The sequence below is a fragment of the Pristis pectinata genome, chromosome 4 (genome assembly GCF_009764475.1).
Source record: "Pristis pectinata isolate sPriPec2 chromosome 4, sPriPec2.1.pri, whole genome shotgun sequence".
NCBI classification, from domain to species: Eukaryota; Metazoa; Chordata; class Chondrichthyes; order Rhinopristiformes; family Pristidae; genus Pristis; species Pristis pectinata.
Window position 1 is genome coordinate 101,730,922 of NC_067408.1, and position 13,630 is coordinate 101,744,551.

At 36.5% G+C, this 13,630-nt stretch overlaps 1 protein-coding gene across 2 annotated transcripts in view; it reads right to left on the reverse strand.

Moving 5' to 3' along the window:
- The window catches only part of paxbp1 (PAX3 and PAX7 binding protein 1), a 45,490-nt gene that overhangs the window by 7,613 nt on the left and 24,247 nt on the right, over nucleotides 1-13,630 (reverse strand). For both annotated transcript variants that reach the window (XM_052014845.1, XM_052014844.1), the window contains exons 8-14: nucleotides 8,233-8,356; nucleotides 7,127-7,229; nucleotides 6,600-6,715; nucleotides 5,461-5,660; nucleotides 4,150-4,297; nucleotides 2,501-2,622; nucleotides 1,434-1,510 (exon numbers count right to left, since the gene is read on the reverse strand). In XM_052014845.1, the coding sequence (XP_051870805.1) occupies nucleotides 1,434-1,510; nucleotides 2,501-2,622; nucleotides 4,150-4,297; nucleotides 5,461-5,660; nucleotides 6,600-6,715; nucleotides 7,127-7,229; nucleotides 8,233-8,356 (890 nt within the window). The remainder of the gene's footprint in view (nucleotides 1-1,433; nucleotides 1,511-2,500; nucleotides 2,623-4,149; nucleotides 4,298-5,460; nucleotides 5,661-6,599; nucleotides 6,716-7,126; nucleotides 7,230-8,232; nucleotides 8,357-13,630) is intronic.

Consider the following 13,630-nt stretch of genomic DNA (forward strand, 5'->3'; position numbering starts at 1 on the left):
TGGCAGCCAATGCTTCAGTTTTATCTTTAGCATTCAAATGCTTGGAGTAACCATTGTTGAGGATGGGAATGTTTTAGGAGCTTTCTCCTCCTCCCATTAGCTGTTTACTTTCTGTGACTGCCCAAGGTCATTTGGTGAATTAAAAGAGCAATCTTCCATTACTTAAAAGGTTTGTAACATTTTGACAGAGATAGATCTATTTAAACTGCAAAGCGAAAATTGATCAAAACCTTTTGGTTTCAAGAAGTGGTTAAGAGACGATTTTTTAATAATAGGTTTAATGAAGGAGTTCAAACAACATTAAAAAATGAAAAGCTGTATTCAAACTGCATCCTTGCAAAATACTAATATTTTCATATAAACAGATGTCATAGGAAATCCTCAAAAAGACAGTTTCATTGTTAGAGAATGGATTTTTGGTAAGTCTGTGGAGAAAATTAAAAATGTAACCAATTTCAGATATTTCCAGGTCACAAAATGTGTACTCTATGCAGATAACATACGAGATGCTCTGAAGTGTTAAAATTACCATTCTTTCCACTCTAGAAGTAACGACTGAACACCATGAAAGAAACACATCACGTGGCATGGCAGGAAGACATAGGAACTTATAAACTCTCAAGTCGCTCCTTTCCTCTTAACAATGTCCTATGAGAATTACCATGAGCAATAACTTAAGATGGCTGTAGGGTACATCAATGAATGAACTATACCTAGGTTTAGCAAATATCACAAGTGCACTTGCATTTTAAAAATGTAAAACTAGTACATTCAGGCATCATAAGATACAGTTACGTTCATCATAGATGATGTTGATTAATACATAATAAAATGAGGCTTGGAGACAAATTTTAGTTAGGTTATTCATTGGCTAGCAATTTTCACAGGCAGGCCGCCAGATAACTTTGTATCACCTAATTAAGTTATTACACTAGAGTTTCCTCACTGCTATCAATTATAGTAGCTATCTAATTTCAGGAATAAATCTGTGGTAGCAGTGGCATTCTGGAAATTCAGTATTGTGCACTTTTGCATCATATTTGCTGCATCATTCATTGATTTTAAATTTGGTACTGACTTCAGGAAAATTATACAAGAAGAATTAAAAATTCAGAATCAGACCTGTGATCTTTCATCAGAAATTCTATTACATGCCTGTCTGGGTAAATTAGAAGGACAGTGCATATTTCAAGGTATAAGCAATAAGATTGCAGCAATAATCAGTCCAGAACAATGTTGGCACTCATCAAATAAATTAAAATTTGGGTAATATCCCATCCATAAAATCCAATTGGCCTTTCAAGAAAGAAGGTCATGAAATTCTGTGTTGCCATACAACTTAACAGAAATAACACATTAAAAAGAAGTACTATGTCATGTTTGTCATTTATAAATAAAAGTTGTCTAAAATACATACAAAAAGAAAAACATACCTTTTTGGATACAGTGGCACAAATACATCTTCATCCACTGATTTTCTAATTCTCAAGATGATGGTTTTTAATAAATTCTGAGGGAGAATTTGAAGTGTTTTATTCATTTAACAATGGGAAACCACTGTAGACAAACATTTTGCACATATCATTGTTGTACATTTTCAAAAGATAGTTATGAAACAGATGCAAAACTAAATAATTTTAGAAACCAAATGGCCATAAAATCAACATCTGGCCTTTTAGGATTCACTTAGAAGATCCCCTATTCAAAAGGGGAGCTTTCCTAATATTTTTACTGATATTCTTTTTCCTTAATACATGAAAACTGGTGTATGAGCATTTCCAATGTCACTTTTGCCAAATGCAAACAGTTCCTCTTCACACGAAGTAAATCACTTTTCTCCACACAAAAAAAATCTCAAATGTTAACAGCTCACAACATATTGTTCCTTTTAAAAGCTGCTATTAAGAGTAGTAGAGAAATATCAGAAAGGATTCACTGTTCCGGGAACATTGGACACAGAGAGGATAAGCTGGATAACTAGTGTGGTTATTTGAGATCATTTCTAAAAACCCCTTTAAGAAATATTTGCTTTTATTCTAGCTGATAGCTAAAATTTAAAGAGAATCACAGAATGAAACAGCAGAAAACAAAGTCATTCAGCCTATGGTACCCATGTTGGCCTTTTGGTAGAACTATCCAACTAATCCCATTTGCTTACTCTTGCCTCATAGTTTTGTAAATTTTCTCTCTAAATGTACCTATCCCATTCTCTGTGGAAGACTACTTCTTAAACAGCTCCTTCAAGCAAATCATTCTGGATCACAACTGTGTGCAAAAAAAAATTGTTCTGGTTCTTTTGCCAGTCATCTTAAACTTGCATCTTTTAGTTAATGAATCCTGTGTCAATGGAAAGTTTCTCTTTATTTACCCTATCTAAAAAAAAATCATGACCTTGATACTTCAATCACTAAATTATTTTAATTTACACTCAAAAGGACTGTAAAGAATGGAAAGAGGATGAACACAACAAAAATGGAAACAAAATTTAACATAGGCATACCTGTGTATATTTATTTTCTCCATTTACAACAGAAGGATATCCTTCAACTAACTTCAGTAATAATTTGACTAGTCGGGATGTTTGAGACGTTGACAAAGGATCCCAAACTTTTTCTGCTAGTCCTAGGGTAAGAATCGAAAAATATTCATGTTTCAGATTTTGTCATATTCATTTCCTCAGGCTTGAACATTAGATGTCATCACTCGTGCAGACAGAATGAAGTACTCTTATGAACTTGTGTGAACTAGCCAGCATATTCTGTCACACTCTCTAATGAGAATAAGTAACTGAGACATTCTTCTTTTACTGTCACCATTTGACCCGGTTATTTTTGTAGTAGATTTTGCACAAACATAGCAACCATGAATCAACAACCAATCTGCTGGAGGAACTCAGTGGGTCGAGCAGAATCTGTGGGAGGAAAGAAACTGTCGATGTTTCAGATCAAAACCCTGCATCAGGACACATTGGTTTATAAAGCAAAAATTTATGTGAGCAAAGGTGACTCATGACTGAATGTATTAATGTAAAATTGTAAGAATATCTTTAATTCAAGAAGGCAAATTGATGATGCTTTGGACATTACCTTTTAGAAGTATTATACTTCAAGACATTTCAAATACTGCTAATGCAATGACAATTAAAAAAATGATATCTAAAGTACAATAATCCTACGAAACAACTGCATCCATGCTGATAATGCAAAATGTAAATTGGTAACAAGAATACACGCAATACCTAGATAGCAAAGAATTCTACTTCCACATTCCCTTCCCTTATTTTCATTACTGTCATGATCCCAATCCAGAAAGTCAAGTCCCATTTAAGATGAACTTGACAAAATAGCTTGCTAGCCATGTAAATATTTATCCCAATTTATTTGGATGAGGGCAGATAAAATTTTGCCTATTTAAATGATAAAAAGAACATTTGCTGTCAATGAGAAATATTTCATACTTCAACTTACACCCATGGAATCCAGCAAACTTTATTAAAGAGGTTGTATGTTTGAAATATATACCATATAGAATATATGGCATATATTTCAATATACATATGAGGGATATAGATAGGGTGAATGCTTGCAGGCTTTTTGCCCTCAGGTTGGGTGAGACTAGAACTAAAGGTCATGGGTTTAGGGTGAAAGGTGAAATACTTAAGGGGAATTTGAGGGGGAACTACTTCACTCAGAGGGTGGTGAGAGCGTGGAATGAGCTGCCAACAGAAGTGGTGGGTTCAATTGTAACATTTAAGAGAAGTTTGGATAGGTGCATGGATGAGAGAGATATGGAGGGCTATGGTCCAGGTGCAGTTAGATGGGACTAGGCAGAAAACCAGGCCGGCATGGACAAAGAGCCTGTTTCTGTGATGTAGTACTCTATTTACCATGTATTCTATAGTTGGAACATTTCTATGCATATTTTGAATACAGATAATAGCAGAAAACACCATCAAATTGGTAGATCACTAATTCTGAAATAGTTAAAAACTAATTTGAATATAGCAAATTATAATGAAATGGTAAAATGTCTAATCATATGCTGCAATGTTTTGATACATGTGCTAAAACAGAGAAATGTTGGCAAATAGGAGGGAAGTATTCATTAAATACATCTTGTCATGTGTCTAAGGTATTAAAAATTAATTACCAGTCAGTTTTGGTAAGACCACTTTTTCAACAATTGCAGGTAATAAGTAGGTGTCAACATCATCCATTTGTGGATTTTGTCCTCCTTCACATCCATAAAACAGTAATGATTCAAACCAGAGCATACTTTCAAAGTCACGACAATTTGGCTGTTAGAAAGATATATACAGTGTTACAAGTAATGCATTCTTAAAAGCTGTTATAGACAATGAACAAACAATTTACAAAATAGTGCTTTCACGATGTGAGCAGCTCATAGCATTCCTGCAATACCCCAAAAGAGCTTAAAACTTCTGCACACACCCCTTCCAGAACCTCCTAATTCCCAAGGATATTTAAAATTTTCACTGTTGTCATAAGATTATTTTTAAAAAACAAGTGCAAACGTGGCTTCCAAGCTTTGAATGGACAGTTGAATAAAACATTTAGAGACCAATCAAACTGCGTTTGAAAAATCATGAGAAGTGTCTCTGGAGGGATGCTTTCCAATTCAAGAAGGAAAACAGTGACAGAAAAACAGAGGGATGATGAGGAACAGGCTAGCATGAAGGGGAAAAATAAAATTATGTTGGGGCCAGAATGGACGAAGGGGAGGAAGACGGAGGATGGGGTTAAGATTAGACCAGGGATGGGAGAGGATAAGAAAGGCAGGAGAGGGAGATGATGTAGAGGGAAGAAGGAAAAAATTGTAGGGTGAACAGTGGGGCAGTAGGCAGGTGAAGATTGGGGAAGGAGGAGACAGGTAGGGGAGGGGTGGCATTGTGACCTTAAAAAGAGGCTGAAAAAATATTAAGTTTAGTGCAGCTGTTGCAGATTTATTCTATTAATTTACATCATTAGAAGTACTCACCCTTCATCTGCTTTTCTCCTTTAATCAACAGTGCATAGATAAATCAGCAAATATATTTCTTATCCACAGAATTTTATTTATTCCATTCCAGTCAGCCACAGTTCATTTTACAGGACTACATAGACCAGCTGTTGTCTGCCTGTGCCATTCTCTAGGTATCCTCTTGAGAATGCTGAAGTACAAATTTGGTCTTTCACTAAGCAGCTTTTTATCCCTCTGACGGGAATGTCAAGATAGGGGCATTAGCAATTGGGGAAAAATGAATTCACAAAGCCAGTATTCAATGCTCCATAATTCTTTGAAATACCTAGATTACCTTAATCACATTCTTAAACCATCACCAGTTCTCACCTCAAAAGGAACAACAAACAATCTGCTGGAGGAACTCAGCAGGCCGAGCAGCATCTGTTTAGGGGAAAGAACTGTTAACGTTTTGGGTCAAAACAGTGCATCAGGACTCACCTCAAAAGGATTCCATTTGATGAGTTGTAATCGAATAAGTGGATTGAGCAATTTTGGGAGGCAGAGACCAATGTATGCATCTTTGTAATGAGTGTAATACATCTGCCGCCAGACTTCGAATCTGGTCTTGATCGAATCAAGTGTACAGAAATCATCCAAAACATCTTCAAACACTTTCCTGGATTCACTAACAATTCGATCTACAAAAAATTTTAGAATTGTGTGTCTTCATTCAATGTTTTTTTCTGCATTGCATGTATTACATCCTCCTTAAAATTCTGAATTACATCCTCCTTAAAACACAATTTGGTGTTAATACTTTAAAACCACTAATAGTTTTAGACGGTACGCAGACTTTTGGAGACTTGATGAGAACATGGGAACGGAGAAAGAAATAAACGGCCAGCTGGATTCTAATTCCGTCTTTGCAGTTATTATTAACAAGATATAAAAAGGGTTCAACAAATTGTCCTGAAAATACTCCAAGATTACTAACTGAAGAATCAGAAACTGAAAAGTTAAAGAAAAAATGCAGGTGCTAGAAATCTGAAATTCAAACAGTAAATGCTGGGGATGCGTAGCAGGACAGTGTCTATGGAGGGAGAACAAAGAGAATGTCTGGGAAAGGATAAAAATCAAGGTTTCCCAGGTGACACAAAATGTTTTTGGTAGCATCTAAGGGAGGAAAAGGAATGTTTGTTAATCAGAGCTAATCTGTCTGCAAAAATCTTAATAAATTATGATGGATATTGACTTTTGAGGAAAAAAACCATGCTGGAACGGTCTGATGCAGAACACAGCTGTTGCTGGCCATTTCTTTTGTGAAGTCCTCAGCCTGTAACATTAATTCTGGTTAGTTATGATCTAAGATCAACCATCAGTAACATTATCTCTGTTTTTTCTGTGCAATAATATCCTCATAAATCTTTTTTGTACCCTTTCCAGTTTAATGATATCCTTCCTATAGCAGGGCGACCAGAACTGTACACAGTACTCCAGATGTGGCCTTACCAACTTCAACACTATAACATGACTCTCTAATTCCTGTACTCAATATTTTGACTGATGAAGGCAAGCGAGGCAAATGCTTTCCTTATCAAATGAAACAAATACATTAGATTATTTTATAAGCAACATACCATTTTCCATATTAAAACTTGTGATGTCTGTGGATGTCTCTTCATCATCACTTGATAACCCTTCATGGTGTTCAGCCATCTTGCCTGCTTGCTCTCTGGCCAACCTTCGACGTGCTCTAAATAAAAATAAAGTTAATTCTTGATAACTTTACATTGTTGCCTTCTTGCTAGCAAAATATTTTCTTGTCAAGATACATTTGCTTCACTCTTGTGTTTATTAATTGTGCTAAGACCGCCAATCTGTTGTGCTCTAAATTGCAATGAGGACAAATTCCTCGTCATTATGTCCAAGTGTATGCATATTCTGCTACTAAAGAATTGTCTGTGAATATTATTGCATAACTTTTAATTCAACTCACAGTGTGTCTATTAACACTAACTAAACAGAAATTGCAACTGAGATGGAAACACTATAGTAAATGAATGTCACAAAACGCTCAACAGGACCTAGCAATGAATGCTGCAGCTGCTTCCATTTAAAGAGCACTGGCATTTTAAGAGGATTGATTTCAAGCATGCAATCATACCTACGGGCCTCTCTCTCTGCAATCCTTCGCTGTTTGGCATTTTCTTGATATAAAGCACGGTCACGACCAAATGAATCCAGACTTGGTGCCATAACTGTTTTGCCTGAAAATATAAAGTTTACAAAATTACCAAAAGCCTTCTTAAAAATGATATTAAGTAAAACCAACTTTAATTTTCATTGACCACAAAATTTGAACCTACTGGGACCCACACCATTAGGAGTTTGTAAATTAAGAAAGAAATTAATGCAACCAGCAATAAAATTAGTTAGAAATCAGTGAGAAGAAAGACTAAAATTACTTATTTAAAAAAACATTCATTGCTAAAACATGACTGAATTCTTGTCAGCATACAATTTTGCAGGAAATGTAATCTACCAATTAATTTACAAATCTTTAAGTATCAAAAATTAGAAAATGCTATAAAATACGCATGTTGCTTAGAAATATTTTATTGAAAGGTCAGCTGTGAGACACAAAAAACTTGAAACAGACATTCATCTCCCAGATGAACCAAAAACCAGTAGGTCTTAAATTTTAATATTGTATACTTGAGTGTGAGACAGCATTCAAAAAGCTGAGTTAAAATGAACATTTAAATTCCTTGCATTGTAGTGGCACTGTGCTGATGGAGATCAGCTGATCATGCAGACCCTAGAAAACTGTTAAGCTCTTCCACGAATTTCTTCCTGTTCAAATCATAACCTGACAAAATTGGGAATAATTTAAGAGTGAATGAACCCTCATGTTGCAAACAAAAATAAAGCAATAAAAATCTTAAAACCATTCTTCCCTAGCTGAATGATTTTAAGAATACTTAAGAGTTTCAGTTTATCTGTAGTAGCCATATCTGATCCAAAACAAAAATGATCCATCGATCATGTAACAGTACCATAGGTATTTATCAAAATTTGGCCATGTAATCAGAGCACATTACTTCCTCTAAATAAGCTATTTAGTTTTTTTTTGTACTAAATTAAATATATCGTGATTCCTTTGGTAACTTCAAACCAGACTGCTGGATTAATATGCATTCTTATTAATCTAATGTATTACAGTGAACAAGGCTGTTCAATGAAAAATAAAAACCTTCAAGATGGACTGACTTGAATGGCTTGAATATTCCGATGATTCATCTTTAATATCATCTTGCCGTCTCTGGACAAACCGGGTAGCCCGCTGTTTCAGCAACTGGTGCATGGCAGTTTCAAGCTCATTAACCAGGGGTACCTGAAAAATATAACATACAACATAATACCTGGGCCCTTCATAAAAGGCCCTGGTCTGCACGAATCAAACCATGGAAACAGTTTTAAATTCCAGCTAGTCCCTGCATATCTTCAACTAAAGTGCCCAAAGCAATGAAGAAACAAGATTAAGATAGCTTCATGCACTTTCTTACGAAGTTGATTTCCAGTCTGCTGCAGAATATTTCGTCAAATGTAAGTGGAAAATCAACATGATTTTTATTTTCACAGTACAAAATGGAAACCACAATTTTGCAGTTAAATGGGGGAAATATTCAATGCATTCATTTTTAACACAATTGTTTCACAGCAGATGTGCATGTACGAAAAGAATGCAGGTTAAAGCAAGTGAAAATCTTCTCATCTTGAATTTCATACAGTATTCCAGTGGTACCCATATGCAACTTCAGTATTCGTATGCACGGATAAAATTGTCCAAGTCACTAAGGCATTTTCTGCATCTCTGTAAAATTTTAGAATCACAGATTTTTAACCATTAAACACTATTTGTACCAGTTTGCAATGCTCAGGCTCAAAACCACGTGCCATTGTGGAAATTTAAAGCTTCTCCAAAGTTTAGTCATTAACAAAAATAATGAACTGGATCTTTCTGGCTATGGCCACTGGTTCTAAAGGATTCCAGAGAAATCCCACACAAGTCCCCTTGCTGCAACGACCACTATCCTTTACCACTGGACTCCTCAAACAGTCCAGCAGTGGAGCTCAGTCATTCTGAGATTCCTCAGCATTAAAACCACGGAATTGTCTCTCTGATCCAACACCAGGTCAGACCTATTCATTGTAATTGGGAGTCTGAGCCTATGGTAGGGGAAGGCAAGTTATTATTTTATGATTCCAAAGTGTCCTGATTTTTAATGGATCTTATCTGATAAATTAAAAAGAATTTCAGGATTTCTAACGTCTTTGAATTTTAGGGTCATTTACAGAAAGTATTAAAAACTGGTTTGGAAAGTGTCAGATTATGTGGCTGGGGTACGAGCAGACAGGTGGGCACTGTAGGCTGTGGGATGGGTCCGGTAAGATCTGATAATTTTGCAAACGACTACGTGAAATAAGTTCAGGAGCTGATGCATCCTTTAACCAATATAAAGCAGAACATCACAGAAATTTAGACTGAGTTGGTTGCATTTGGACTTTTCAGCTTGTCACTTCACTAGCTACTCATTCCATCTACCTGCCTAGGATCTAAAACAAAATGAACCAGTTTAACACAAGTTGCCATATTTAACCTGCAATTAACTTTGGACCAATCACTTCACTGATAACTATTTCCACTTCTATAACATTGTTCTAATTTGTCTACACTTAGCCCATTTTCTGCTGAAATTCTTCATGTGCATGGCTTTGTTACATTACTGGACTATTGCAAAGTACTCCTTCCAGACTCTCTCAATTTGCCTTTCACATACTACAGTTGATCTAAAACCCTGTATCTAGTCCTATTCAACCAACACTAATTTGCTTACTGGCCTACACTGGCTCCAAATTAAGAAAACCACCTTTTCTCCCCTCACAAGTTCTTCCATGATCTCTTCCTTTCCCAAATCTATAATTGCCTCCAACTCCGTGAATGTGCTCCTCCAATTTTGTTGTCATGATTAACTCTGAACTTCACTGTTCCATAAGTGACTAAAAATCATAAATTCTTGCCTCTCTTTCCTCTATCGCTTTGATCATCTACCTTAACATTATTCACATAGCTCGGGGTCAAATTTTGTTAATAAAGCAACATCTCTTGGGAAGCTATTCTACGTTGAAGAGGTTATATCAATACAAGTTTGTTTTCCTTGATTTAAAGGTTAAGCAGGGATAGGTCTATTTTATTTGAAGTTTTTTGCCATTTTCAGTTTTTAACCTACAAATTAATACTGAAAAGCTGAAAGCAAAATCTCATCAGGTATAAACAGTTGAAATATGTTGAAAGTGCTTGGAATTTTTTTATCTCCCCTTTACCTATCACTATAAAATATTTCACTGCACTATGTAAATGCACTGCACATTGTCTCTTCATAGTCAATTAGGAAACCTGCTTCTCTTGCAATCTGATTTCCAGATGATCGTGTAATACAACCTGGCTACAATTTGATTTTGCAAACTGGTTTTAGTAGGTAATCTGCTGACATAGTATTGAAGGACTGATTATATTGTCTGTGCTTCTATGACAAAATGAATTACTCTACTCAACCAAAAAGTCTTTCAATAATCCAACAAGAGAAAGTTTAATATTTCTTACCCAAAGGTGAAGAGTTTCAAGATGATTTAGATATGAATTTCTGATATTTTTGCATGGGCATTTCAGATCTTCACATATTGAGCCCGCAGGGAACTAGAGCAGTAGGTCAGCAAGTGGAGGGATTGAGAGGAAGATAGAGGTTTGATCAAGTAATGCCTGAAAGGACAGGCAAGGCCAGGTTAATGAACATGGTGGGGCTAAAAGGCTGAAGGGTATTTCTTTCAATGCAAGGACTATTACAGGTAAGGTAGATGAACTGACCCTGGATTAGTGTATGGAACTACGATGTTGTGGCCATTACAGAGACTTGGTTGAGAGAAGGGCAGGGCTGGCAGCTCAGCGTTCCAGGATTTAGATGCTTTAGATGTGGGATGTAAAAAAGGTGTGGGAGTTGCACTACTGATCAAGGAGAATGTCACAGCAACACCTAGAAACGACATCCTGGAGGGCTCATCCAGTGAGGCAATCTGGGTAAAGCTCAGGAATAAGAAAGGTGTACATCATGAGGATGGGGTTATACTATAGGCCTCCCACTTGTCAGTGGGAGTGAGAAAAACAGATATGTAGGCAGATTATGAAAAGATGTAAAAGGAAAAGGGGGTTGCAGGAAGTGACTTAAATGTCCCCAATATTGACTGCGACACTGTTAGTGCCAGAGGCTTAGATGAGGCAGGATTTGTTAGGTGCATCTAGGAGGGTTTCTTGACAGAGCTTGTAGACAACCCAACCAGGACCTTGTACTGGGAAATGAGCCTGGCCAGGTGATCAGAGTTTCAAGTGAAAGAGTATTTTAGGAACAGTGATCATAAACTCCGTAAGTTTTCAGATAGTTATGGATAAGGATAAGACTGGACCTTGGAAGACACAAAAATAGGAGGAGTTATGGATAGTGAGGAAGGCTGTGAAAGGATTCAGCAGGATATAGACCAGTTGGAAATATGGGCGGCAAAATGGCAGATGGAGTTTAATCCGGACAAGTGTGAGGTGTTGCACTTTGGGAGGTCAAATGTAAGAGGAAAGTATACAGTAAACGGCAGGAACCTTAAGAGCACTGATTTACAGAGGGATCTTGGGGTGCAAGTCCATAGCTCCCTGAAAGTGGCAATACAAGTAGATGGGATGGTAAAGAAGTGGACGGTGTACTTGCCTTCATCAGTTGGAGTGTTGAGTATAAAAGTCAGGAAGTCAAGTTGCAGCTGTATAAAACTTTGGTTAAACCACAATTGGAGTATTGTTTGTAGTTCTGGTCACCGGAAGGTTGTGGAAGCTTTGGAGAGGGTGCAAAATATGCTTGTGGCTGGTTTAGATAGTACTAGCTAGGAGAGGTTGGCAAAACTTGGATTGTTTTCTCTGGGAGCATTTGAGACTGAGGGGTGATCTGATAGAAGTATGTAAAATTATGACACACAGAGATTGAGTAGATGGAAGCCTTTTTCCCAGGGTGGAAATTTCAAATACTAGAGGGCATAGCTTTAAGATGAGGGAGGGAAAATTTAAAGGAGATTTACGAGGCAAGTATTTTTCCCCCCACCTCCATAGCAGGTGCCTGGAACGTGCTGCTGGGGGGTGGGGGGCGCGGGGGTAGGGAGGTGATGAAAGCAGATACAATAGTGATGTTTAACAGGCATTTAGGAAAGCACATGAACAGGTAGTGAGTGTGGGGGGATATAGAGCATGTGCAGGCAGATAGGACTAATTTAAATTGACACCATGGTCAGCACAGACATCATGGCATAAAGGGCCTTTTCGTGTGCTGTACTGTTCTACGTTCAAAGAAGTGCTTGAAATGAAGGTTTCACCAAGTGTTACAATATTGAGATAGCTGCCACCCCGACTACAAAAAACTAATTCAGATTCAATGCTGTCAATATAAAATGTCTTGAGTGATACATGCCACAACCAATTCATTCATATCATATGATCTTAAAGGTAAACAGTATTGCACTGATCCCATGTGGTACTGTCCACAATTATAACAAAGCAAGGTTTTCTGCCCTGCAGAAAACACACAGACTAAAAACATAAATAAATCCCATGATTAGAGTAGCATTACATGTGTAGAGACCTTCTATGGAAAAACACAGTTTTTAATATTAGCACCACTGTAATATTGCATGATAGATCAGCTTCATTCTTGACCAAGAAAAATACTTAAAATTGATTACATTCAGCAGCATGATTGAGGACTGCAATATTGTGAAGTACATTGAAAGTGATGATTCCAAGAGGTAAAAAATATTACATTACTTTTGAGATGTATTTGACAAAAAGTTTTTTTTTATTAAGATGCTTGAAAATTTATGCTTCCTCAGAATTGAAGGGGGCAAGTAAATTAGCAAAAAATGTTACTTTAGGGTTAAACACAGACACTGGAAATAAAGATCCAGCTAACATCTCCTCCCAAGAAATTAAACATCAATTAATATTTCTACCTTACTCTCTACCCCCCTCCAAATCAAAGGGGAAGCTGTTTTGATGATAAATGCAAAAGATGAGCAGTAAAGTAAGCATTTCCCTCTTTCATGGGCATATATCTTTTCAAGTCAATAGTTTCATACTTTAAATATATTTCAATCTCCCCAACATGGTTGGTGGCAAAAAGCTCTTATTTTAAGTTACCAGGTATTTCTAGCATCAATCATTATTGATTATTGCCATAGCTTGTAACCTGGAAAGTTCATGGATGCTTTTATCCTCAGTAAGTTCTGAAGCATTTCTTAGCCAGAATTACCTTTGAAATGAAATCATTAATAGTATCAGTTGTGAGATGTGAATGGATGATCAGTTATTTAATTCAATAGCTGGGGCTTATATATACATGGGACATATTTATAAGTGTTATCAACAGCAAAGGTCTCATAGATCATGCTTTCACATAACCCCTTAAGATTTATATTTTAGTCTAGGAATACAACACTACACTGAATTAGTCAGTGGCCATTACAGAGACAGGTTCAAACTTGTACAGCAGAATTTGAATTAACACGAAACCTTAAAATATTT